General features: G+C 42.6%; 1 protein-coding gene and 1 long non-coding RNA gene across 6 annotated transcripts in view; one reads left to right on the top strand and one right to left on the bottom strand.

The window, feature by feature from the left end:
* Positions 1–14011: 14011 nt before the first annotated feature.
* Positions 14012–15675, bottom strand: PCBP1 (poly(rC) binding protein 1). The gene has a single exon (XM_006192772.3). It carries the CDS (start codon positions 15466–15468, stop codon positions 14398–14400), a length of 1071 nt encoding a protein of 356 aa, XP_006192834.2. The 5' UTR covers positions 15469–15675; the 3' UTR covers positions 14012–14397.
* Positions 15676–16232: 557 nt separating this feature from the next.
* The window catches only part of LOC106730700, a 67909-nt gene continuing 58461 nt past the window's right edge, over positions 16233–25680 (top strand). For 3 of the 5 annotated variants that reach the window (XR_004326402.1, XR_004326399.1, XR_004326398.1), the window contains exons 1-2: positions 16234–17714; positions 19645–19796. This is a non-coding gene — a long non-coding RNA (uncharacterized LOC106730700). Of the gene's footprint in view, positions 17715–19644; positions 19797–25680 lie in introns of all 5 variants that reach the window. The other 2 variants (XR_004326401.1, XR_004326400.1) reach the window with 2 other exon arrangements.

The raw sequence follows: 25680 nt of genomic DNA, 5'->3' as shown, positions 1-25680 counted from the left end.
CATCTAGGCTTAGAGTCTCCGAGCGCACCGATTTACTTCTTTTTTTCATATATATATATTTTTTTTGATAAATATATTTTTGATAAATATTGTATATATATTTTTTAATGGAGGTAGTAGGGATTGAACCCAGGACCTCGTGCATGCTAAGCATGTGCTGCACCACTGAGCTAAACCCATCTCCCCAAATTGACTTTTTGACCCCAGCAATTCTCAACTGTGTTTGCACATTAGAATTACTGGGGCAGCTTAAAAAAATTCCGGCATGCCCAGGTCAAAAACCAGTCCGATTAAATCAGAATCTCTTGAAGCCTTTACTCTGTGACCAGGTGGATTTATGATTTCCAGTTCCAGTTGGAACCCTAAGTTCTGCCCAGCAGCCCTTCAGGCCTCCCTAGTCAGCAGGCCCGGGTCTTGACTAAACACCTCCTTTGCCCTCTCTGCTCCCGTTCTCCTGCCTCTGCCAGTCTGGCTGAGAAAGGACAGAGGTGGGAAATTACTTTCTCCTGTGGTACCAATCCTCACGCATTTTACAGCCTGCCTTCCCACTTCAGAGGAAGTGGAGATCGAGGTTTAACAGGGTCCCCACCACAGGATCCCATCCCTTCCGCACCTCTGTGCTTTGCTCAGCTGTATTTCGCTTGGTCTTTTTCTTAAACTTTTAGTCTGTTTCACCGTCTTCTCCCTTTCAGCTTATGGACATCCTCGTGTCACTGCCGTTTGAAAAATGTGAATCCCTTCCTCAATTCTGTCTCCCTTTCAATTTAGTACTCTGTCTCTTGGCTTCTCCTCCCTGCTAAGCTTCTTGAAGGAATCCTTACAGTGGTCTGCATTTTCTTACCTCTCCTCAGCCTGCTTCATGTGAGCCCCATCACAATGCTAACGCTCACTAGTCACTGGTGACCTCTGAGACACTAAATCTGTTCCTGAATTGGTTGACTAGACCTGTGTTGGGGTCCTAGCTTGGGCCAAGACCTCTTGTCTCGGGCTGGGAGGTTCTTTTTCCAATCAGATTCACACAGCCAAAAACAAAACCAATGCTGAGACTGGATAAGCACAAGCTTCATTCAGTGGCCAAAGAATGGAGGAGTGGGAACCTAGTTTGCAAATCAACTTCTCAACCCAATCTGGGCAGAGACATCAAATATATAGGAGGGTTGAGGTAAAAGGGTGGGAATTAGAAAGAGTGGGAGGAATATTCATGACTTATTTGAGAACAGGGATGTGGTTTGTACCTGGAACTGAGGCAACCCTTCTTTTCAGCCCTTGTATGGGCTTTTCCAATTGTCATGGCAACTGTCAACTGTCGTGGGTGTGTCATTTAGGATGCTAATGTAGTACAGTGAATGGATAATGAGGTTCAAGGTCAACTGAAAGTCAAATCTTCCACCATCTTTGGCCTAGTTGGTACTAACCAGTTCTTGTGTTCTTTCTTTTTGCATCTTCCTCCTGAAACTTAGATAAGAGTAATTGTTTTCTATTCGAGGAGGGGGCAGGGATCTGATTCTGGGGCAACAGCCTTGGTAACAAATCCTTGGCCTACTTTCCATCTTCCTCTCTTCACTCTGGCTGTGTTGATCACTTCCTTGCTGTTGAAACTCATTTTTGGTCTCCTGTGACTTCTCTCTTTACTGATTTCCCCTCATCTCTTTGATGGTTTCCTGGTCCTGTACTCAGCCTTGAGATTGGTGTTCCCCAGTTCTATCCTTGGCCTCCTCTCCATGTGAATTTATGTCCCAAGATTTCAGCTGCTACCTATGTGATGTTAACTCCCCAACCTTTGTCGCTAGCCCAGATTTCTTGTACATCCAACTGTCTACTGGACATCTCCATACTAAAACCCCTCTGAACATGTCCAAAATGGAACACATTATATTCTTCCACCAAATTTACTTTTACTCCGGTCATCCTACTTAACAGTGAAACACTAGAAGTATTGCCATAAAAGTTAGGAACAAGAAAAGGGGCCTGCTGACATCACTACTATTTAGAACTGTTCTGGAAGAACAATAGAAATCTGAACAGAAAGATCTGTTTAATTCAGTAAGTCTTATAAGAAAAATAAATAAGAACAATACTGTGGGAAGAAGAATAAATTAGGAGTTTGGGCTTAATATATACATACTACTATATACAAAATAGATAAACAACAAGGACCGACCATATAGCACAAAGAACTATATTCAAGATCTTGTAATAACAAGTTATAATGGGAAAGAATCTCAAAAAAAGAATACATACATATGTATATGTATAACTGAACCACTTTGCTGTATACTTGAAACTAACAAAAACATTTGAAATCAACTACACTTCAATTAAAAAAAAAAACCAATACATGTTAGAAAGAAATTAAATATTTGCAAATGTGGAAAATTCCAGAGAATCACTTGAAAAACAAAGCTAACCAAATAATTCAGCAAAGTTGCCTGTTACAAATTAATGACACTCTAAGACAATAGCATTGCTTTATGCCATTACTCCCTCGCCCATTTAAAAACATACATGGAGAGCCTACAATGTGGAGCCACTGTTTCTTAAGCTGTAGGGCTACAGTTACGAACAAAAGATATATGGTCTCTGCTCTCACGAAGCTTATATTCTAGTAATGAGATCTTAGATATTATATTAGAAAAAAGGTCTCACCACAAATATAAAATATCTAGGAATAAACTTAACCAGTAATATGTATGACCTAGGATAAAACTGTTCAGAAACATAAAGGGAACCTTTAAAAATGGAAAGAAATACTATGTACCCAGATGGGAAAAATCTAATATGAATTTTAAGTTTTTAATTAACTTATTTAGGAGGTAGTTTGATGCAGTAAATTTAGTCAGAGATTTATTTTTTATTTTATTTTATTTTATTTGGGGGGGGGATTAGGTTTATTTATCTATTTATTTTTAATGGAGGTACTGGGGATTGAACCCAGGACCTTGTGCATGCTAAGCACACACTCTTATCACTGAGCTATGCCCTACCCCTCAATCAGAAGTTTAAATGAGAGAAAATTTTCAAGAAAGTGTTGCAAAGGGTGTAGGCCTGGTGCTTCCAGTTATTAGCATTTAGTGTACAGACACACTAACCAAACAGGATGTATCTGGTACAGGAAGACAGGCATATTGATAAAAGAGAAAGGAAAGCCTAGAATAAAAAGGAATATATTTTCTAATAAAGGCCTCTCACATCAATGGGGAAGAGGAAGGATTAGTCTAGAGAACGACAAAAAGTTTCATCTTGATACCAAATCTCACAGGTAGGAGTCGGAGGTGGCTGCCTGAAGTCCTAGGAGGGCTAGGAGGCCGAGCCTAGGTTTCACCAGGGGTTCTGCGTTTGATTAGAAATGTCTTCCAGGGGCTCAGGAACAGAAGACTACACTCAGGCCACATATTTGTCATTCCTGGATTATTCAATAAATATCATTCAGATAACTAGCCAGCAATTTTGGGAAAATAATTATTAGCTTTCCCCATCATTTGTACCAAAATAAATTTCAGATGGATTAGATTTAAATGTAAAAGATGAAAACATAAAACAATAGAAGAAAAGAGAGGATTTAAAAAAATAATAATTGTAGTAGGGAAGGACTTCCCAAGCGTGACACTAAAGAGAGAAACCATAAAGTTAAAGATTGATAGATTTAGCTTCTTAGTCTCAGAAACTTCTACAAAGCAGAAGCTAAAAGGAAACTGACAAATTGAGGGGGGAAATGTAGTATGTATTGATGAAGAGTTAATATTTTGCTATATATTGAACTCCTCAATTAATAAGAAAAATATGAACACCCCAATAGAAAAAAGTGAAAAAGATGTTAATAGGTAATTCACCAAAGAAGAAATGCAAACAGCTGAAAAACATAATTTTTTTAACTCACTAGTACTCTAAGGAATGAAAACTAACACAACGATATTACATTTGTTTTCACCTGCCAGACTGGCAAAGAAAAGTCTCTAGTGTGGTTAAGAACATGGGAAACAAAATTGGGAAAATCCCAGCTAATGCGGCTTACTCACCTGGGATACAAAATCCACTTTGTAATGGTTTCTGATTACCTTTTTCAAAGAGCAGTCAAGTATACAGAAGGTAGCATTTACTGATGAGATGTGCAAAAAATTGTGAAAAGAGATCTCTGTAGCTAAACTATAATTCTGTACATCTGTGGTTAGCTAGAATATCCTGTCAGACTGTTAAGTTCTAGTTTCCTTTTCTTATTTTAAAATGTCTCTTCCTAAGAAATGGGTCACGAGTGCTTAGGCTGCTGTCCCCTAATAAATCATTCACTTCTTGCATACCCAAATCCCTTGCTAAATTTTTTGCATATAAATTGGCCCCACCTCAGGTACGTTGAGACAGCCCCCTGCTGGGCACCATAGTGTTGGCATGAGGCCAGGGAGCCCACTCAGATGCGTCACCTCCTTCCCTGTGAGGAACAGGGGACTCACAAGTCTCCGGCCTTCTGAGCAGCCTTCTGACCCACCTCATCAGACACACAAACAATAAACCCTACTTTTGTCACCTTGTTCTGGGTAAGCAGGAATTTTCTCTCCAAGGACACTGGGCTGGGAGATGTTCTGGGATGATGACATCAAAGACCATCTTCATTCTGGCTCAAATGTGATTTCACTTTCTTTGTGTAATAACCAAATAGTCAACAGAATAAAAATAAGAAGATGATATACTATTACATTGCTAATCTGGTACTTCCTATGCCTGCCTAGGCCACAAAGGCACATTCACACACTGCTGGTGGGAAATTAAATTAGAGGACAATTTATTTGACTGAATAGGGCAAAAGGAAAGGAGTATTAAATTTATCAGATACGTTTACCTATATAAAGTAAAACAAAACAAAACAAAACTCATGCATATCAAAAACACTTCCCCCACCAAAAAATACCAAAAACATTTCCAACATTCACAACAAGGGGCTAATCATCATAATCATTAAGATGAAAGACGGTCATCTCAGGAGGAATGTGTGCAAAGAATATGAAGAGGCAGTCTATGAAAGAAAAATATAAAATAAAAAAATTATGAGAAAAATTTCAACATTATTAGAAATTACAGAATGCAAATTAAAATCACAAAGAACTATATTCAATGTCATGTAATAACATGGACAAGAATATGAAAAATATACATATGTATAACTGAATCACTTTGCTGTACACCTGAAGCTAACTTAATATTGTAACTCAACTGTACTTGATTTAAAAAAAAGAGGCAAACATGATGGAGAAATCAAAAGCTGCACAGATAAACAAAAGCTAAAAGATTTCAGCACCACCAAACCAGCTTTACAACAAATGTTAAAGGACCTTCTCTAGTCATCAAACCATAAGAAAAGGGAACAGAAAGAAGAAAGAAAAAAAAAAAGACCTACAGAATATTGCTATGACTGTTTGGGGTCTTTGGTGGGTCCTTATAAATTTTGGAATTGTTTGTTCTAGTTCTATGGGGAATGTCTTGAGTATTTTTTGACAGTCTTTTTTTTTTTTTTTTTCTAAGTTTATTTTTTGGGGGAAGGTAATTAGATTTATTTACCTATTTATTTATTTATAGAGGAGGTACTGGGAATTGAACCTAGTACCTTGTGCATGCTAAGCATATGCTCTACCACTTGAGCTATATCCTCCCCTACAGTGAGTGTTTTGCTGGGGATTTTGTTGGATCTGTGGATTGCTTTGGGTCATGTGGCCATTTTGATAATGTTGATTCTTCCAATCCAAGAGCACAAGAAATCCTTCCATTTCTTTGTGTCATTTCAGTTTTTGGAATACAGGTAACCTCTTTGGTTAAGTTTATTTCTAGGTACTTTGTTGTTTTGATGCAATGGAAATGTTATTGCCAGTTATAAAATTCTGGTTTTTGAAGTGAAAAAAAAAGTGAATGAAGGGCTGCTAACGGCAAAAGCCTTTCTTATGGGTGAGTTGTATTCCATTATATATATATACATACATACACACACACACACACATATATATATATCATCTTCTTTATCTATTCAACTATTGATTTGCATTTAGGATGCTTCCATATCTTGGCAATTGTAAATACTGTTGCTGTTAATAGCAGGGTTTATGTATCTTTTTGAATTCATTCTTATTTTGTGGTTGGCTTTATTCCTTTGAAAACTATGTAAGTTTAAAAAGCTAAAGCTCTAAATGTTCTCAGAAACAATGAACAGTACATATATGTAAATTAAAAATATATGGGCAGTTAAAAAAGAAAAGAAAAAGAAATGAGCTATCAAGTCATCAAAGACATGGAAGAAACTTAAAAGACATATCACTAAATTAAAGAAGCCAGTCTGAAAATGTTACAAACTGTACGATTCCAACCAAATGACATTCTGGAAAAGGCAAAGCTACAGAAACAATAAAAAGATCATGGTTTCCAGGGGCTTGGGGAGAGGGAAGGAGGGTTGAATAGGTGGAGCACAAGGGATTTTTTAGGGCAATGAATTATTCTTTGTGATACTATAGTGGTGATTACATGTCATTATGCATTTGTCAAAGCCCATAGAATGTACAACATCAAGAGTGAACCCCAATGTAAACTATGGACTTTGGTTGATAATAATGCGTCCATGTTGGTTCATCAATTGTACCAAATATGCCGCACTGGTGAGGGATGTTGAGGGTAGGGGAGTATATATGTGTGGTTGGGGAGGGCTATGTGCGAACTCTCTGTAATTTCTGCTCAATTCTGCTGTAAACCTGAAACTGCTCTAAAAAACAAAGTCTATTAAAAAAAAAAAAAAGAGGCAAACAAACAAAAGGTTCTACTATACAGAATATATAAAGAACTCTTACAACTAAACAATAAAAAGGTAATCCAATTTTTAAAAATGGGCAAAGTATCTGAATAAACATATCTACAAAGAAGATACTCAAATGACTGATAAACACACACAAAAAAATGCTCAATGAATGAAATGCAAATCACTAGGGAAATGCAAATCAAACCCACAATGAGCTCATTTCTTGCCCACTAGGATGACTCCAAAACAAAACAAAACGAAAACAAAAACAAAAGGAAACTAACAAGCATTGGCAAGAATGTAGAAAAATTGGAACTCTCATACTCTGCTGATGGGAATGTAAAATGGTGTAGCCACTGTGGAAAACCACTTGGCAATTCCTCAAAAAGTTAAACAGTTCCTCCTCCTGTGATCCAGCAATTCCACTCCTAGGTATCTACCCAAAAGAAATGAAACCATGTCCATCCACACAAAAACTTGTACATGACTGTGGTCATGTACAATTTAGTGGCTTTTAGTATATTCACAGCATTACTCAGAATAGCCAAAAAGTGAAAACAGCTCAAAAGTCTGTCAGCTGTTTACTGGATAAACAACTTGTGCTGTAGCCATACAATAGAATATATTCAGTCATAAAAAGGAACAAAGTATTGATACATGCTACAACATGGATGAACCTTGAAAACATTCTGCTAAGTGAAAGAAGCCAGACACGAAAGGTCACGTATTAAATACGTCTACTTACATGAAATGTCCAGAATTAGTGAATCCATAGAGTCGGAAAGCAGATTATTGGTTGCCAAGGACAAGGGTAGATGGGGTGGGTGAGAAATGAGGAGTGGCTGCTAACGGCTCTGGGTTTCTTTTTGAGGTGATGAAACATCCCGCATAAGATAGTGGTGATGATTGCACAGCATTGTGACTACACTAAAACCCACTCAACTGTACACTTTAAAATGGTGAATTTTATGGTATATGAATGATATCTCAATTTAATAAAAAAAAAGCATGCAAATTTGTGGGTAGAGTATGATTCATTTTAAAAAGGGTGATGATATAGGTGCTACTTAAAAGGGTAGTGTGTAAAACAGAGACTAGAGGGTGCTACCCTCTAGTTAGCAATCTGTAGCAATATGGATTTTCATGTGTATTATATATTTATGTATGTTCTGTAAAAATATATATTGCTGTGTTAATTGAAAAATTGGGCAATAAAAGTTATTAAAGACAAAACAATGTGCAGACTGTCTGTCCATTTCGGCTCTCCTAGGGCAGTTTTTCTGGCCTAGAGGGACCATCCAAAATAGTGGTTAAGAAAGCAGCTCGAGAACCACAATGCTGGTGTTCAAACACCGGCTCTGTGTCCGACTAGCTCTGTAACCTTGGACAAGTCCCCTATTGCTGTGTGGCTCGGTTTTCTCACCTGTAAAGCAGCATCAGAATAATATGTATCTATTTCTGGTTTGTAAGTAAGTTCATTTGCATCATTTTTTTTCTGATTCCACATATAGGTGATATCACATGATATTTCTTTTTCTCTGTCTGAGTTACTTCACTTAATACGATAATCTCTAATAGACCAGACATAGAAAACAAACTATGGGTACCAAAGGGGAAAGGAGTGGGAAGGAGGGATAAATTAGGAGTTTGGGATTAACAGATACACACTACTATATATAAGATAGATATAGGACCTACTGTACAGCATAGGGAACTATATTCAATATTTTGTAATAACCTAAAATGGAAAAGAATCTGAAAAAGAATATATATATATATATCTATTTGTATAATTTAATCATTTTGTTATACACCTGAAACTAACACAGCATTGTAAATCAGCTATACTTCAATTAAAAAAAATACTATGCACTTCATAGGGCCCTGCAGATTCAAGGAGTTAATTCATTTAATGTGCTTGGAATAGTGCTTTGCACAGAACAGGCTTTGGACAGACAGTAGCCAGGCCAGGAGATGTTGCTGGAGTGGCTCAGGTTCCAGGCTGGGGAATGACCACATCTGACCTCAGTGAGGTCCTGTCAGGAGCCAGTGGGAGAAGGTTCTCTTACAGGCCCACAGAGGAAGCTCAGAAATGCTTTCTGAAGTAGAGGTAAACTAATAAATGAAGACACAGGTAGGTTTCATCCACGTGGAGGCGGATTTGAGGAAGTGCATGAGTCTCCTCGCTGTGGTTGAATGGCTCAGGGAGTAACTAATTTGGGGACTAACTGGGTATTGTGTTTGCTGTCACTGAAGCAGAGTTGCCTCAGTTCCCTACCAAGGCACTCTCAGCCTGGTGGCAGTTGTCCAGAGTCCTTATCAGCTGCTGGGAGGAGAAGGGGGCAGGTGTCATAACCTTCTTACTTTAGTGGACACTGGCCCAGGGGGCACTCAGGGGAGCCAGAGCCATCTCAGAGCCCCCACTGTTGGGGAATGAGAGTAGGGGAAGGAGGGGCAGGGGCCTGGGCGGGCACAGGGGGCTAACTCCCTCACTGGTGTGTAACCCTCTCTGGCACGCCCTCTTTGCCTCCCCCTCTACCGCCCCCTCCTCTTCCCAATAAAGTATAAAGGCGATAGCACCCCTCAGGGATGGTCAGAGCAAGTCCCTCTGGTAGTTCCTTCCTCTCTGTTTCCTTCTCAGTCAAGTCCTGGTGAATAGTTACCCAAAATGCCAAGCTGGGGCTTGTTGCTGCCAGTCTTTTGTTAACTTCCGTTTTTCTCTCTTAGAATGTTTACGGAAGGCCTGTGTGTCAGAAGTCAGCCCTGTGGCAGGAGGCAGAAGCAGGGCTGGGTGCCCACAAAGGCATTATTATTTCCCAAGGCAGCCGGAGGATCATGGACATTATCTTATCCAGTTATCTGGAGGGAGGACTAAGGCCTACAAAGAGGGAGCGACTTGTCCAAGACCACTCAGAGCCAGGACCTCAGTAGAGTATAATTTTCCAGGCAGAATTTTGAGGCTCAAGAGCAGGAGCCCCAGAACCCTAGACAGGTAATGTTGAAGAAGAGGACAGTCAGGGCCAGAATTACGAAGAAACAATTATTTCCCACATGCGAGGATGCCCAAACAGAATGACTTTGGGGGACTGCAAATCATTTCGTATGGGAGGCTGAGGGCAGAGACAAGAGAGTGGCAGGCTTTGCCCTGGTGAGGCTGGTGGGAACAGATCCTGCAGGGTCTGTAAGCTATGCCGAGAAGTTCAGATTTTCTTTTGTAGACCATGGATAGAGGTGGGACTTGATAGTCTTCAAGTAGGAGAGTGATGTGGTCAGATTGGAATCCTCCGGTGGCCAGGCCAGGCAAGGTGGCCGAAGGACTTGGCAGTGGACAGCTTCTCTGGTGGTGACTGCCTATTTATATGTTTGGCTGAGTGGCTGACTCTTTGGCAGGAGGTGACAGGCCCAGTAATGCTGAACAGTATGTGGTTCACTACTTGGGGCAGCTGGGGGGTGAGGTGGGTTCAGCTCACAAATCTCAAGCTCTTAGCAAACAGGTGACAAAGAATAAGTAACTGCTCCGGGTGTGAACCCAGGAATGGTGATTCATTGCCCAGACTGCTGGCTGGGGTGAGGCATGAGGTGGTGATGTATGTGTGTGTGTGTGTTGAGTGGGGCAAGAGAGAGGACTGGGGGTTGGGGGGAGACTAGCCTTCTAAACAAGTAGGGCAACTCCTGGGGCTATGACACAACAGGTGATTGTCAGCCTGTTTAGGCTTCTCCCAGTTGTGGCAGTGGCTGTGGCCTAACAGCTGGTGGTAGGAATGGCGCTGTGACAAGAAACATAGCAACTGCACAGGGGCTCGTGCATTTCCAGCCCTCAACCCAGAAGAGGACAGGACCTGCTCAAGCTGCCCCAAAGAGAAAGGGGTGTTGAAATGCAGGTCCCCATCAGAGGGGACAAAGTGAATTAAACTCTAATAGTCAGATTGGCCCGGCACCTGAGAGTCACTGCTCCAACAACCTCTTCTATCCATTCTTCTTACCTGTAGCTTTTATTTTTAGCTTTCTATTGCTTCCTGATTACTCTTTTAGTGAGGTAACTTCAAAAACAATCAAACCTCCCCAAAAAAACCCTTCCCCTAGGTCTCCCGCCTCAAGTTGTTGTCCTGTTTCTTTCTCTCCTTTGCACCAAGTATCTGGGCCACCTATACTGTCTCCGCTTCCTCACCCCCAGGCCCTCCTCTCCTGCTGCCATCTGGCTTCCCTCTACCTCTCTTCTGAAATCCTGCTCCCTAAGGATTCTCATGACATTGAAATTGTCTCCTCCAGGATCCCCTTTATCTCTAAAATTAGTGGGGAGGTAGGTGTAAAAAACTCTTAGAAATTCAATTTGTTTTCTTATCTTAACTGTTAATATTTAAGTTTTTTGTGTTTTCTAATACACATATTTAGAATTATGCTTGTATATAGTTTATAAAAAAGCATATTGACCATAGACATATATGTGATTTATAAATAAATAATAAGAGGATATGCTAAAGACTTTTTATGGAAGGGGTACCCTTTAAGAAAATGTTGAGAGACCACTGGTTTTCAGGATAAAACTCAAACCCTTTACTATGGCATTCAAAGCTGTTTATAATTTAGCCTCAAATGATTCTCTTCCACCTCCCCTTCCCTCCCTTTATCACCTCCCCTGCTCTAACTTCAGTGGGGTATTACAGATCTTTCAACCAAAACGCCAAGTTTTAGCTCAAAGTGTTTCTGCACATAGTAGACGTTCAGTCAAACCTGTTAAACCTCGAAATTACAGCAATAATGCTGTGGTATAATTGTCGTTCTACTGGCTTTGAAATGTTCCTCTTTGACTTTTCTCAAGGGCGCCATCCTGGTTTCTCTCCTGCTGCTTTGACTGTTCCTCTTCATTGGCTGCTTCCTCCACACTCATTCTACACTTACTGAGCCCTGGCTGTATGTCAGATATGGTGAAAGGTACTAGGGATACCGTAACTAGGCTAGTGCCCTTACCTCAAGGATACACCCGAGAGCTCAGCCTCTAGCCCTTTCTTCTTGTTTACCTGTCTCCCTGTAGCCCTGAATTCCCTTCAGTTTGTCTCCTGTTTCAAGCTACTTGTTGAGTTATTTCTGCCTGCAGATACTCCCATCACCATGTCTGAATTCATTGCTCCCCCTCCTCACATCTCTTCCTCTGGCCTCCACAGCCAGTTTCAATCTCTCTTGCACTGGCTCCTTTCTGTACGCATTTCTATTAATACCATTTCCCAACCAGTATGAGAACCTGATTGGCTGAGGTCGTTTCTAACTGCTGTTCCTGCCTTTATTTTCGCCAAGTGGCCATTCATCCTATGCTGTCCTATCCTATCTTATTTATCCTTGCGGCCTAAATCATTATTTTATAAATTATTGCCAGCTGTACGTTTTAAGAGGTGGGGGGGAGGAGGGTTGAGGGAAATTTGAGGCCTACGTTTTACAGAGCATGTGAACCACTTCCCCTAGCAAGTCTTAAGGACATTTCACAACATTCAGCTTGGTGTTTGAGGATCCAGCCTAGTAATCTGCTCCCACTCTCCTCTGCACAAACTTGATTTGTGCTCATTATTTCCAGAAGACACTGAGCCCATTTCTAGGTCTTCACTAGGGCCTCCCTTATCTGTCCTGGCCCCTAGGACAACTGTCTTGTCTCAGCTTGTCACTTAGTACACATTGCTTTCTTTCCTTTTATTATTTCTCTGCCCAAAGACATTGTGGGCAGAAATGAGCCTTTGGCTTTTTGCAGTCTAAAGTATACTGAAGTTTACTGTGTTGTAAGCACTGTTCTGTTTCACATACACGCTCTCATTTTTTTTCCCCCCACAAGCCCAGGAGACGTGTACTTTAACACCTCCATTTCATACGGAGTTTAAGTAAATTGCCCAAGGCCACAAGTAGCAGCCAAATTCAAATTTAAACTCAGGTTTAATGTTAGAATTTGGGTTCCTGGCTCCACAGTGGGTATAAGTACATGTAGACCCCAATCTTACCTCCAGGGACTCTTGGAACCAGGTCTGTACTTCAGGAAAAAAGGAACAGGTAGATGCCCTGTAGGGAATCAGCCTCAACAAGTATTTATGGTGGCTAACACTCCCCTCCCATGGGAACTTCTCTCTGCCGTTAGTGATCTCCCACAGTGCCTGGTTTGAACTACACACTGTGGCACGTAATTGTCTATTGTCCTGTGCTGCTGTTTCTTGTGTTTTTGCTTAACGTTAGAAAAATTTTCTTCTCATCAGGTTCAGCCTGGACCCACTGGCTGATGCAGACATGAAGCTGCTAGGCCTTTGCAGCAAGATGTCCCTAATCCACTGGTGAAGAAAATAGGTGACTCGAAAGTAAGGATCTTTCGGAGATTTGTTAAAAATGCAGTCCCCTGATTAGTTTTGGGGTGGGACCCATAAACATGCATTTTTAACACTGAGGTCATTCTTTGGCTGTTTGCTGTCAGTGCATCATTCCAATACATTTCTGCCTGTGAGGGCTGCCCCATTTAGGCAGAATTATTTCCCCGTAAAATGATGTCTTTAAACACCGCACAGCTGAAGAAATTAGAAGCTGGGCCTCCTTTGTTTCTGAATACGCCACTTGGCAGGTGTAATAACATCCTCTGACAGGCTGCTTGCCACAGGTGCATGCCTGCCACGTGCGCCCCGCTGGTACCATCCCCCATTCAGTCCTGCTGCCCCACCAAGACCCTCTATCCGTACCGCCACCCACCATGTAGCAGTTACCCTCTTCCAAGCCCTCAGACCCACCCTTGCCCCTTTCCCTTCCCTCTATCTCAGCCCCTCCCTTCACCCCCAGCCCAGCCCTTCCCTCCCCCACCTCTTCTCTGGGCACCCCCGACTCCTCCCACCTCAACATTTTTTTTGTTTCTGGCTAAGACTTTTCCACGAGACTGGGGGTGGGGCTGGTTAAAACAGAGGACACACGGCCATTCATCAGAGGTCCTCCGGAAAGGGCATACTTCTTCCATCTGAGAAAAGCCTTATGTTTTCTACCAGAGAAATGGGCAGAGGCCTCTCTCTGGAACCTGGCTGGAGGGATGTCACTCTCCAACGGAGCCCCAGACTCTGCAAACATCCCAAAGCCAGCCCAGCCTGCTGTGTTCCTTTGTTGGAACTGAGAGGGAATGGAATCTTACCAGTAAGGTGAAAAGGGCTTGAGAAAATACCAAGGACGGGCCCACCCTACTCCCTACAAAGGCCGGCCGAGCACTAAAAGGGGAAGAAAAAAAGCACCAACAAAGAGTTTAAGATAGCAGTTCCCAGCTTTTTCAAATATGAAGCACTTTTTAACCAATCCACTTTTTAATTTTTAAATTCTTGACATTACAGAACTAAACTGAAATTTATTAACATTCCACTCTTACATTTCTTATCGACAAACAGAAATAAAATTCATGAGCCAAAAACCCAAACAAAACTAAAAACAGGGAAAAGCTTATAAAACTAAATATGGATCCCAGCATTAACAGCTGAACAGAGAATGTGATTTTTAAATTCTTAGCAGATGATAAAGTTGTGTAGAAACTGAACACTTACAAATTATTTAAAACCTGGAATCACTGACCAGAAATTACACAGTTGGATCATGGGAAAACAGCAGAAAGGGGTTATGAGCGAACCTACACTGTTCTAGCTGCACCCCATGCCCTTCTCAGAAGAAAGCCTGGCATTGATTAGATATTGGGCCAGACTAATACTGGCAGCAGAACCAGTGATAGTAACCTGCCTACCAGAAGAGCCTTCCACTGGGTTGGCAATTTTGATCTGGGCCCCCGACATCTGGCGGATCTCATTAATGTTGGCGCCTTGGCGCCCAATTATGCAGCCAATTAAGTTATTTGGAATGGTGAGTTCATGGGTGGTTTGAGTAGATGCATCCAAACTTGCCCAATAGCCTTTCACCTCTGGAGAGCTGGAGTCAATTCCGGCGAATCCGGTCCCGCCGTGCATCATGGCAAAGTGAGACTGCTGTCTTGCCACCTGGTTCAGCTTGGCCAGATCGAGCGGAGAAATGGTGTGTTGTCCTTGAATCGAGTAGGCATCTAGAGGTGGTCCCTCCAGGTCATGGGTGGCGTGAGGGTAGCCCGCAGCGTCGCTGCACCGATCTTGGCCGCCCGCGCAGATGACTGGAGAGCTGGCCGGCATGGGCTGGTACGGAATGGTCATGACTCTCCCTTGCGGAGACTGGGAGAGCGTCTCCAGCATGACCAGGCAGATCTGCTTGACACACTCGGTGACAGACTGCGGCACGCCAGCAATGGTGATGGCCCGCTCGGTGGAGTTGGGCAGCATATCCCCCGCCACCTGGACCTGGGCCCCCGTACTCTCGCGGATTTCTTTGATCTTACACCCGCCTTTCCCAATCAGGGAGCCGCACTGGGTGGCCGGCACCACCAGCCTCAGGGTGACCGGGGGCCTGCTGGCCGCCGTGCTGTTGGTCATGGAGCTGTTGATATCTTCTTCCAGCTTGTCGATGATCATGGCGAAGGCCTTAAAGATGGCATTGGTGGGGCCGGTCAGAGTGATGATTCTCTCCGGACAATTCCCCTCCGAGATGTTGATCCGCGCGCCACTCTCCTCGCGGATTCTCTTAACCGACTCCCCTTTCTTCCCAATGATGCTTCCTACTTCCTTTCCGTGCATAAGCAGCCGAATGGTGAGAGTCACATTTAGTCCACTTTCAGTCACACCGGCATCCATGGCGAGCGGCGGGCGGCGTTCGGGGGAGTTGGGCTCGTTACGTGGTCAAGTCTTCGGTGGCTGGCGGGGGGAGGGGAGGTGTAGGCCCCAAACTGCCGGCGCGAGGCGAGCGAGGGCCGCGGGAGCGAGCGGGCGCGGGCGGGAGGCCGCGGCGTCGTCGCAGGGGCGGGCGGCGGCGGCGGAGGGGGCGAGCGGGGCCGGGAGCGGCGGGCGGGCGGGTGGGCGAGGGCGCGGCGGTGGCGACTCCGGCGGCAGCCTCGGCGGTCTGGGCGGGGCGGGAAGCCCGCTTTCAACCCCGCGTACCCTCTGACCCCGGAAGTGCTTGCTGCGCAGGACCCCTTGAAAAAAAAAGAGGACCCGTCTTTTTTAGGTCACAAGATTGCGCCAACTTCCATAGAGTCGTTTTTTAAAAAACCCTTTAACAGCCTAGCATTGAAAATAAAGCCCCAATGGACAGAAGCTGTGAGTCCGGCAAAGTTTTAAAACGGGCACATATTTTATTAACCCTACAGGCGCCGGCAGATGTTTGAAAATGTTAGTGTTGTGAGTGGGGGCGACACATTATTTTCCCGCCCTACAGCGGAGGTTTGGGCGCGGAGGGACACGGGCAGCCCTGGCGGTAACTGCAGGCGGCAGCTAGGACGCCGCGGATTTAAAACGTGCGCGTGAGGCGGCCAGAGCGCGTGCGCGAGGGTGTGGGGAGACGGGAGGGGCAGCCGCGGTCTTCCGGGGGGGAGGGGCGGTGAGGCGAGGCCTGCGGGGCGGGCGCGCGCGCGCGCGCGCGGGCGGGCGGGCACGTGGGGCCCCTTCGTCCTCGGCGTCCGGGCGCCCCGCGCCAGCCCCCACCCCCACCCCCTGCCCCGCGGCGGCGGCGGCGGCGGGTGCGGTGAAAGAGAAATTCGTTCTGCGCCGCCGCCAAAGCCTGGGCTCTGGATGGTTTCGGGGAAGTGCTAGAAACTTGGCCATAAAGAGAATGGCGTCCATTTACATAATGCTTTGTCTGCATTTTGCAAGTCTCTCGTTAAACCCGCAGAAACCCCACCTCCTGAGCTGGTGTCGTTTTAGTCGCTGCCGCCTTGTCAGACATTTAAAAGACAATGGCGTGGACCGCATTTACCCATGCTCTGAAGAATTCTTGCGGTTTTCCCCGCGCGGGCTAGGCTCCCGCTACTGCCTTTCGGCCCTTTGCCTGCTTGGTGCAGCCGCCGCGCCCGCGCTCTCCGGGGGCAGCCCCCCAACCGGGCCCCGCCATCTTGGAAGGCCTTTCCTGCCGGGTGACGAGCCGCGAGTTTCTCTCCCTAAAGATAGGTCGCCGGGGCCATCGGTGTGCCAGTTGTGATTTCTGCCCCTTCCCCTTTCCTTCGGCTAAGCCAGGCAGAAAAGGCCTTGTGCGCGGCGTGCTTCAGGATCCCTCAGGGAAAGCGGCCAACGTGGCGGCCCCTCCATTCCCCCTTCCCCCCCTTTCTCCCCCCGGGGGTGGCCGCCATGTTTCCTGAACACAAAATGGCGGCACGTGGCCCGGATTCCTCGCCAACGAGAAATTGGGGTCGACCCGAAAGCTCTAGAACGCGTACCCCCGACCCCACCCCGGCACCCCGTGCTGGTGGCCCGGGGCCTTCTCGCGCTGCCAGTGCTCTGACCAGACAGATAAAACCCCTCAGGGTAGTCCAAACCTCTGCAGGCGAATATTAATACATTTATTTCATTAATTGGAAATGGGAATGCGAGTAACTAAAATATAGGCATCATACCGAATCTGTCTCTTATTTCAAGTTTAATAATGGATGATCAGGAGGGCAGTACCAATGCATAATCTGGGCCCCCAGAACCAAAACATTTAGGAATTGGCTTCTGTGAGAAATGAGATGGGAAATGAAAGCTTTTTAGACTTCTAGCATAGGCTATTGTGCTGGAGAGATAAAGAAGTGGTATTATAAAGCTTCTTTAAAAAAGAATTTCCATGATACCTGTGAGTTTTTCACTGGCCAGCTGGCCCGTGAACCTCAGTTTACCATAATTGTTAACTTGTAGGCTAGGAGAGGCAGACGTTTACATTTACCACCGCCAGATCCTGTGCTAGCCATTTTACCGCATAATGTCTTTAATTTTTTACAGTGATCCTCTGAGGTACGTGTTCTCTCTCTCTTTTTTTAACAGACGAAATCACTTAGGCCCAGAGAGGTGAAGTGACTAATTGAAGGTCACACAGTATCGAGGATGGAATCCAGACCTGATATACTTAATTGGTGAGCACATTTCCACATTTTTCTCTAAGTCAGAGTTTTAGAATTTAAATGCTGTTTGGACATTTAGGTGAGCTTGTCCATTTAAAGGAACCCCTCAGATAATTTTTTTGTGGCATAGTCACCCCCTGTTTGTATCTGTTTGGGGATTCCCAGATTTTCCTGGTGTGAGCTATACCTACCTGTAAGGGGCTCAGCTGCTTTTTTTTTTTTTTTTTTTTTTTTTTTTTGTGAGGTGTCTGGGTGAGGACAGAGAGGAGGAAGTGATTCAGCTCTGCATAAAAGCTCAAGTATCTGTCAGTCTGGCCTTGTCTGAGGCACATTTGAGTCTACCTGTCTCTGTGGGAGCAGTTTCTCTATGTGACTCACTTGTTTCCTTCACCTATTCATGGGCATGGGCATGGGCATGACTTCCACCTTCCCCACCCCAACCTCCACCCAGGTAAAAATAAACAAATTTACTCTAGTGCCAAGACTCCATTTCTCTGCAGATACTGACAGAGCAGACAGAATGTTAGATAAATCATGGTCTGTGGACTTTTCTGTTCAATGTGACAAATAATTTGTGGGCCAAGCAACAAATATGTGCCTAAATGGTGCCATACTTGTATGGGTGCTAAGAGATGGAGAGAAGGGCTTTTTGCTTCCTTTAACTTATGTTAATATCATACATTAGACTTTCCAAAGTGCTTTCATGTTACCTTATATAATCCTACAGACAACTTTAATAGGTAGGTGCGTAACAGCAATACTGACAGTAATAGCACTTAAGTGTTTACTTTGTACCAGGCACTGAACCTTTATTTTGTGAATTGATTCAGTGGCTCTCAACATTTTTAAAAGAAAACCACCCTAAGAAATATATTTTACATAGCAACTCAAACATATATGCACACACATATATAAAGGAAAAAAAATTTTTGCGAAACAGTACTTATTTTTCTTACGTGCATTGTATTCTGGTAAGTTCTGTTCTCTTCTTTACATTTAAAAACAAATGGCACACATCAAACTAAAGAGATGAAAAACCCATTATTAGGTTGTGACCAGTATGATTAATGTACACATTTAAATCTCACAAAACCTCCTGAGATAGGGTGATGTTATTTCCATTTTACAGAGGTTATGGAGAGGTGAAGGATTTTGTCTGAGGTCACACGGCTATTAACTGGTGAAGATTTGAATCTAGGCAATTTGAGTACAGAACTTACATACTTAACCACTAAGTTAGATGTGATCTCTGCAGAGGGCCTTATCTTGTAAAGAGACAGTTAATATTAGTAAATGTTAAAAACTCAGGAGACAGCAAAAGGACTAAATTACATATAATCAAGAATTACCCCAGTTCAAAGCATTCTGGTCATCTAAATCTGCCACCTATTTCTTGTCCCTAAAAAAATTTTATCCACTCAGTCTTTCTTCCCAGGACTGCCTATTTTAAGCTTTTTCTGCCAGCAATATTTCCTTAATTTCTTATCTGAGTTATCTCCTGGACTCCACTCCCCTTCTCAGTGAAGCCTTCTCTTTCTCAGCTCTCAGCACTGCCCCCATCAGGCCCCTCCCTTGGGTAGCCTTCATATGGCTGTTGATTAAATTGTAATGTGTCTTGGTGTTGATAATGTGTTGTGGGGGCCGGGGGTGCCTTGGGTGACCCTGAAATCTGACAAAAAAGGCACTGGACTTGGAAATTGGTGGATCTGGCCTCTAGCTCCAGTTCTGTCACTGATTAGCTTTGAGACTTCTACAAACCAGTGCATGTATCTGGGCCTTAGTTTTCCCATCAGTAAAGCAAGAGATTAAATAATCTGTAAGACCCTTTCTAATTCTATTCAGAGAGTGATGATATTTGATGACTTTGTTTATTTATCCCTGGGAGGGAGGGTTGTGTAAATGTTTTACTCACTTATAGTAAATTTGCCACTCCCTTCCTCAGACCTGCACTATCTTGTGGATATGTGAGTGAATTCTACACCACCCATTTTACAGATGAAGCCACTGAAATACAGAGCAACTGACTACATAGTCACCACCCCACCCCTGGAGCTTCACACATGACTCTTCTCCCACTTGAGTGTCTGACTGCAGGTTGGTTAAAGGGTTTAACAAGGTTGGGAAGGTGAGTCAGGGTTAGACTTTGGAAATGAACCACAAGAGTTTTGCTTCCTCTTACCTCACGTTGGCATGTGATATAAAACCGTTCAAAGTGATTTCATGTTATTTATTTAATCATCACAGTCAACTTCGCCAGGGAAATATTATTATGCCCATTTTATGAAAGAACCATCTTTGGATCAGAGTAGTGAAGTGACTTGCCCAAAGTTACACAGCTGGTTTAGGGCCTGAGCTGGGCCTCTTGACTGCTAGTTGTGGATTGTTTCTTGGTTTCTGATGCTTGTGGCACTGACTTTGACAAATGTTATAAATTAAACTCAAAATAGTTTTCCATGCGGTCTTTATTTTTCTGTCCCAGAACATCCAATTCACTTATACTAGGTTCCTGACTTTCTTGGTTAAAGAGAATCTCCTCCTCCTTGTTCTCTAATATTTACATTTGTGGGTTTGGGAAGTGGTGGGAATGAGACTAAATTCCCTGGGGGCAGGGACCACCTTTTTTTTTTTTTAATCCCAACCTATCTGGCCAAGCAAATATCTTACAACTTTTTAAATCTGCCCTATCAACATGCAGCATTTTTTCCCCACAAACATGGTTTCTTTTTCTCTTCTGCCTTCGGATTTAGCTTCCCATTTCTCTTTTACTTAAAATTATTGTAAATTGAAAGGACCTTTCCCTGTTACTTTCCAGGATGCTACAGAGTGCAGCTTAGAAACATATCTTACCCACTTTGTGGATAGTAGCAATTTGACCTCATATGCTAGTGACCCTGCACTGCTGTTGGGGTTCACTACTTGGTTTCCTCAGAAACAGCAGAAATATGTTCGTGTGTTTTATAGAAATGAGCAGGAGATACAGCAACATCCTTGGCCTTTTGGCAAAGTCCCAAGTTGGCAAATTGCAAGGTGGAGGGCAGGGAGCGGTATTCCAGGCAGAGGGAGCTCAATCCATTTAGCATTTGTAGCAGTTTCAGGAAGGATTGGGCAAGAGCATTGCCCATGGATTTCCCAGGATCACTCCGACTGAAATAAGGCATGGAGAACGGAGTGCAGGGGAAAGTTAAAGGGAAAATGAGAACAGAATGCAAATACAAAGTATAGAAAGCGAGGGAGGGAAAAAAGGTAAGAAAAGGAAAGAAAGAAGAATAGAACGGAGCAAAAAGAATACAAGGTCAGTGCACGGGAGATGAAGAGAGCAATTTAGTGGCCCTTTGGCCCCTCCTTTGGAGTGGGATGAACCAAGGAAGAACAGCTAGTATAACTCCTGAGCTGACTTTGAGCAGCACATATCTTTTCTTGTCCTTTATTTCCAATGTCAGGTATGGGAAATTTCTTTGTTTCTGTTATCAGTTGGGGATATGATTAGATGCCCGTAAATTTTATTATTAGCCTCAGTTCAGCTGGTTTATCAATGAAAATGTGCTACAAAAATCACATGAGGTGTTCTAGGTCAAATTTACTCATTCATTCAGCAAATACTTATTGATTGCTTGATATGTCCCAGACACTGAGGATATAAAAGTGTATGAGATCTTGTCCTTGCCCTCAAGATGCTTTTGATTCGGAGAGATAGACAAGTAAACAGATTCACAGTCTAATGTGTTAAAGTATTGGGATATGAGCAAGTTGTGATGTTACGAGTTTAGAGGAGGGCCCTCTTTCAGCCTGGAAGATGATCTGGGAAGGCTGGCTAGAGAAGTTATTCACCCTGAGTCCCAAGTTGGCAAATTGCAAGGTGGAGGGCAGGGAGCAGTATTCCAGGCAGAGGGAGCTCAATCCATTTAGCATTTGTAGCAATTTCAGGAAGATATGAAGGATGTTTGCTTGATCCAGTTTTTGGTGATTATTCTACTGTTTCAAAAGTGTCGATTATTGAGACCTGACTATGTTTGCTAGAGTACAGAAAGTTAAAATCCTTTTTTTGTAGCAATAGTTCTCTTTTAAGATGAAGACACTGGAAATCACATTTCTTATCTAGAGATTTTTAAGGACAAAATGTAAATAAAGCACAGACTTTAAATTAGCAAATAATTAACCCTTTGTGCAATAAAAGAAAGAAGCTACAAGACACAACATATCCCTTTCTCATCCAACTTTTGGATTTGATTGTGTTCTGCTTTGGATATGTGTGGAAATTTAAGGTCTTTGTTTAGCTGGTTAGGATGTTTGAGTTAGGGAGGAGGGAAAGGAGTTCAAAAATAATTGCCACTTTAGGGGGAGGTTATAGCTCAGTGATAGAGTGTGTGCTTAGCATGCACGAGGTCCTGGGTTCAATCCCTAGTACCTCCATTAAAAAAATAAACAAACCTAATTGCCCCCCTCTTAAAATTGATAAAAAAATAAAATAAAATTTTAAAAATTGCTACTTTATGGCAGAACAACAACAACAAAAAACATGTAAATAGCTCATTTCTCTGATCCCACCTGCTGAGCACGAGCAAGACTTGGTTAGGGACTTTGTTTCAGAGAGACAATTGCTTCAACAAAACAAAGCATTTGTTCAACATTATTCACTGTGTAAAGTCTGTTGTGTCCATGTCAAGAGTGTTGATTTTTGTTTTTGGAGACCCAGATATAGTTGCATTAAACAGAAATCTTATGTGTATTCATTGGACAATACTGGTATTTTACCTAGATTAAAAAAAAACCGTGTTATATGTGGATTAGGGAAGAACACACTTAGAAAATAGAACGTAGATGCAGTGGTCATTTCTCAGTCATCTTCTTGACCTCTCAGTAGCATGACACTCCCTTCTCACACACTAGTTTCACTTGGCTTCCAGGATGCCACTCCCTTGGTTCTCCTTCTACGTCACTGGTCCCTTCTCAAACCTTCCTCCTGCCTCCTCCCAACTTTTTGGGGGCTGATCCTTCTTATCTCCCCAGCCTCCAGTGATGGAGTACTCAGATCTGTCCTTGGATCCTCTCTCTGTCTACACTCGTTTCCATTTAAATACCATTTATACCCTGAGAATTCTCAAGTATAGATTACTAGCTTGAGTGTCTTCCCCTAAACTCAGGTCTCCCCTGTTCAGCTGCCTACGGGATACCTCCGCTTGGGTATCTAATAGCTCCTTGAACTTAACATATTCAAAACTTTATCTCTGGAACTTCTCTTCTCAAATCTGCATCTCTGGCAGTTCCTCCTCATCTCAGTTTCATTTATATTGAGGACTCTCCCTTGACTCTGTTCTTTCTCTTAGTTTCATCATCCAGTCCACCAGGAGGCCCTGTGAGCTTTACCTTAAAATACATCCAGGGTTTGAACACTTCTCACCTCCTTCCCTGGTACTACTAGAATATCCTTCTAAATGCCTTCCCCCTTTTGCTGTTGGTTCCCTCAGTCTAATCTTAACAGTGACTAGAATAATCTTCTTAAGTTTATATCAAATCATGCCACTCTGCTGAAAACTGTCCACTGGGTTCCACCCAGATTAAAAACTAATGTCCTTAAAGTGATCTATAAAGCTGCATGGGATCTTCAGTGTCACCCTCTCCCAGCTGCTCTGACCTCATCTTCTACCGTTTTCCCCTTGTGCTCTAGCCACACTGGTCTCCTTGCATTGCTCCAACATGCCAAGCCTTGGGACCTTTGTAGTTGTTTTTTTCTGGAACACTTCTTCCAGATACCAGTATGGCTTCCTCCTTTACCTCATTGAGGTTTCTGCTCAGCTGTCACCTAATCTGTGAAGCATTCCTTGACCATCCTATTTAAAGTAAAAGCCATTTCCTGCTCTCTGCTTTCCCTCTTTCCCTTCCTTGCTTTAGTTTTCTTCACAGGACCTATTACCATTTGACATACTATTCATTCACTCATTTATTCATTACTCAGACATTTATTGAGTGCTGCCTATTGTGTGCCAGGCACTGATGTAGGGATTCTCTACGCATATCTAGATGTCACCAATGACTAGAATGTAAATTTCACCCGCTTTGTTTTGCTCATTGCTATATCCCCACCTCCTAGAACAGTACCTAGCACATGGGAGTTGAATGAATAAATTTATTCATTTTTAAACAAAAATGTATCGAATTAATAGGAGTTGTGTCCCAGATAATGAGGGAAGATCTGTATAAACAAGACATTGTTCCTGTCCTCAAGTTTGCTCATTCTAAAAAACTCTTATTTTGAACTTAACAGTGCTGTGCTCTCTAGCAGGATAAAGTGATACATCATTTTGAAATTGGGGAGGTAAGGACTGCTTTGCAAGGGTAGGGATATCTTCAAAGTCCTGCTTTCTTAGGCTTACTAATAATTTGCACTGTTTCTGGGAGGGCAGGATTAATGATAGCTCACTGCATTACTGGCTTTTTGGGTTACAACATCTGTTAAATCTTGTCTTGTTAGAGCAAGAGTTTCTTAAAAATCCTGTTATTAGTCTTGGTTCTTTTTATTTAATTGAAGTATAGTTTATTTACAATGTTGTGTTAGTTTTAGGTGTACAGAAAAGTGATTTAGTTATATACTTGTATGTGTATGTATACATATATACGTATACTTTTTCTGATTCCTTTCCATTATAGGTTATTACAAGATACTGAATATAGTTCCCTGTGCTATACAGTAGGTCCTTGTTGTTTATCTATTTTATATGTAGTAGCATGTATCTGTTAATACCAGACTCCTCATTTCCTACCCCCCTACTTTCCCTTTGGTAACCTTAAGTTTGTTTTCTATGTCTGTGAGTCTGTTTCTGTTTTGTAATAAGTAAGTTCATTTGGGAGAAGGGTACAGCTCAGTGGTAGAATGCATGCCTAGCATGCACGATGTCCTGGGTTCAATCCCCAGTACTTCCATTAAAAATAAGTAAATAAATGAACCTAATTACCTCTCCCCTCCAAAAAAGAAAAAATTCATTTGTATCATTTTTTGATTCCACATGTAAGTGATATATATTTATTTTTGTCTGATTTACTTAGTATGATAATCTCTAGGTCCATCCGTCTTGCTGCAAATGACATTTCATTCTTTTTTTATGGCTGAGTAATACTCCATTGTGTGTGTGTGTGTGTGTGTGTGTGTGTGTGTGTGTGTGTGTGTAATATTTTCTTTATCCATTCATTTGTCAACGGACTTTAGGTTGCTTGTATGTCTTGGGTATTGTAAATAGTACTACTATAAACATTGAGGTGCAGTTATCTTTTCGAATTAGAGTTTTCTCCGGATATATGCCCAAGAATGAGATTGCTGGATCATATGGTAACTCTGTTTTTAGTTTTTTAAGGAACCTCCATACTGTTCTCCAAAATGGCTGCACCAGTTAACATTCCCACCAACAGTGTAGGAGGGTTCCCTTTTGTCCATGCTCTTTCCAGCATTTATTATTTGTAGACTTTTTGATGATGGCTATTTTGAGGTGTGAGGTGATACCTCATTGTAGTTTTGATTTGCTTTTCTCTGTTAATTAGTGATACTGAGTATCTTTCCACGTGCCCATTGGCCATCCAGTCTTGATTCCTTTGGGGAACTTCCAGGAACCTTCTATCATAGCCACTTCTCAGAATTAGTGAAGGAGTTTACTATCTTCACTTTCTTCCATATCTAAAAGTTCTTTTTCAGAGACCCTGGCCATCTGCTTAATCAGCTGTTTGATCTGGAATCTCTCTGACCCTTAGTTTCTGTGACTGTCAAATGTAGATAATGGTAAATGACACCAATCTTACTTCTTGTGAGGATTAAATGACTAAATAATATACTAGTTTTGAAAACAGGAGAGTGGAAAGGGGAAGGAGGTAGAAAACAGTTTCTTTTTTTTCTTTGTTTAGTAAATACCATGTCTCTTTGATTTTGAAAAAATTTAATAGGTGTATGTTTCTTTTCTAATGAGAGTAGTGTAGATTTTATTTTTAAAGGCAT

Source organism: Camelus ferus, chromosome 15 (genome assembly GCF_009834535.1).
Source record: "Camelus ferus isolate YT-003-E chromosome 15, BCGSAC_Cfer_1.0, whole genome shotgun sequence".
Lineage (NCBI taxonomy): Eukaryota > Metazoa > Chordata > Mammalia > Artiodactyla > Camelidae > Camelus > Camelus ferus.
The sequence above is the reverse complement of the archived record's forward strand: the minus strand, read 5'-3'. Positions and strand labels throughout refer to the sequence as shown.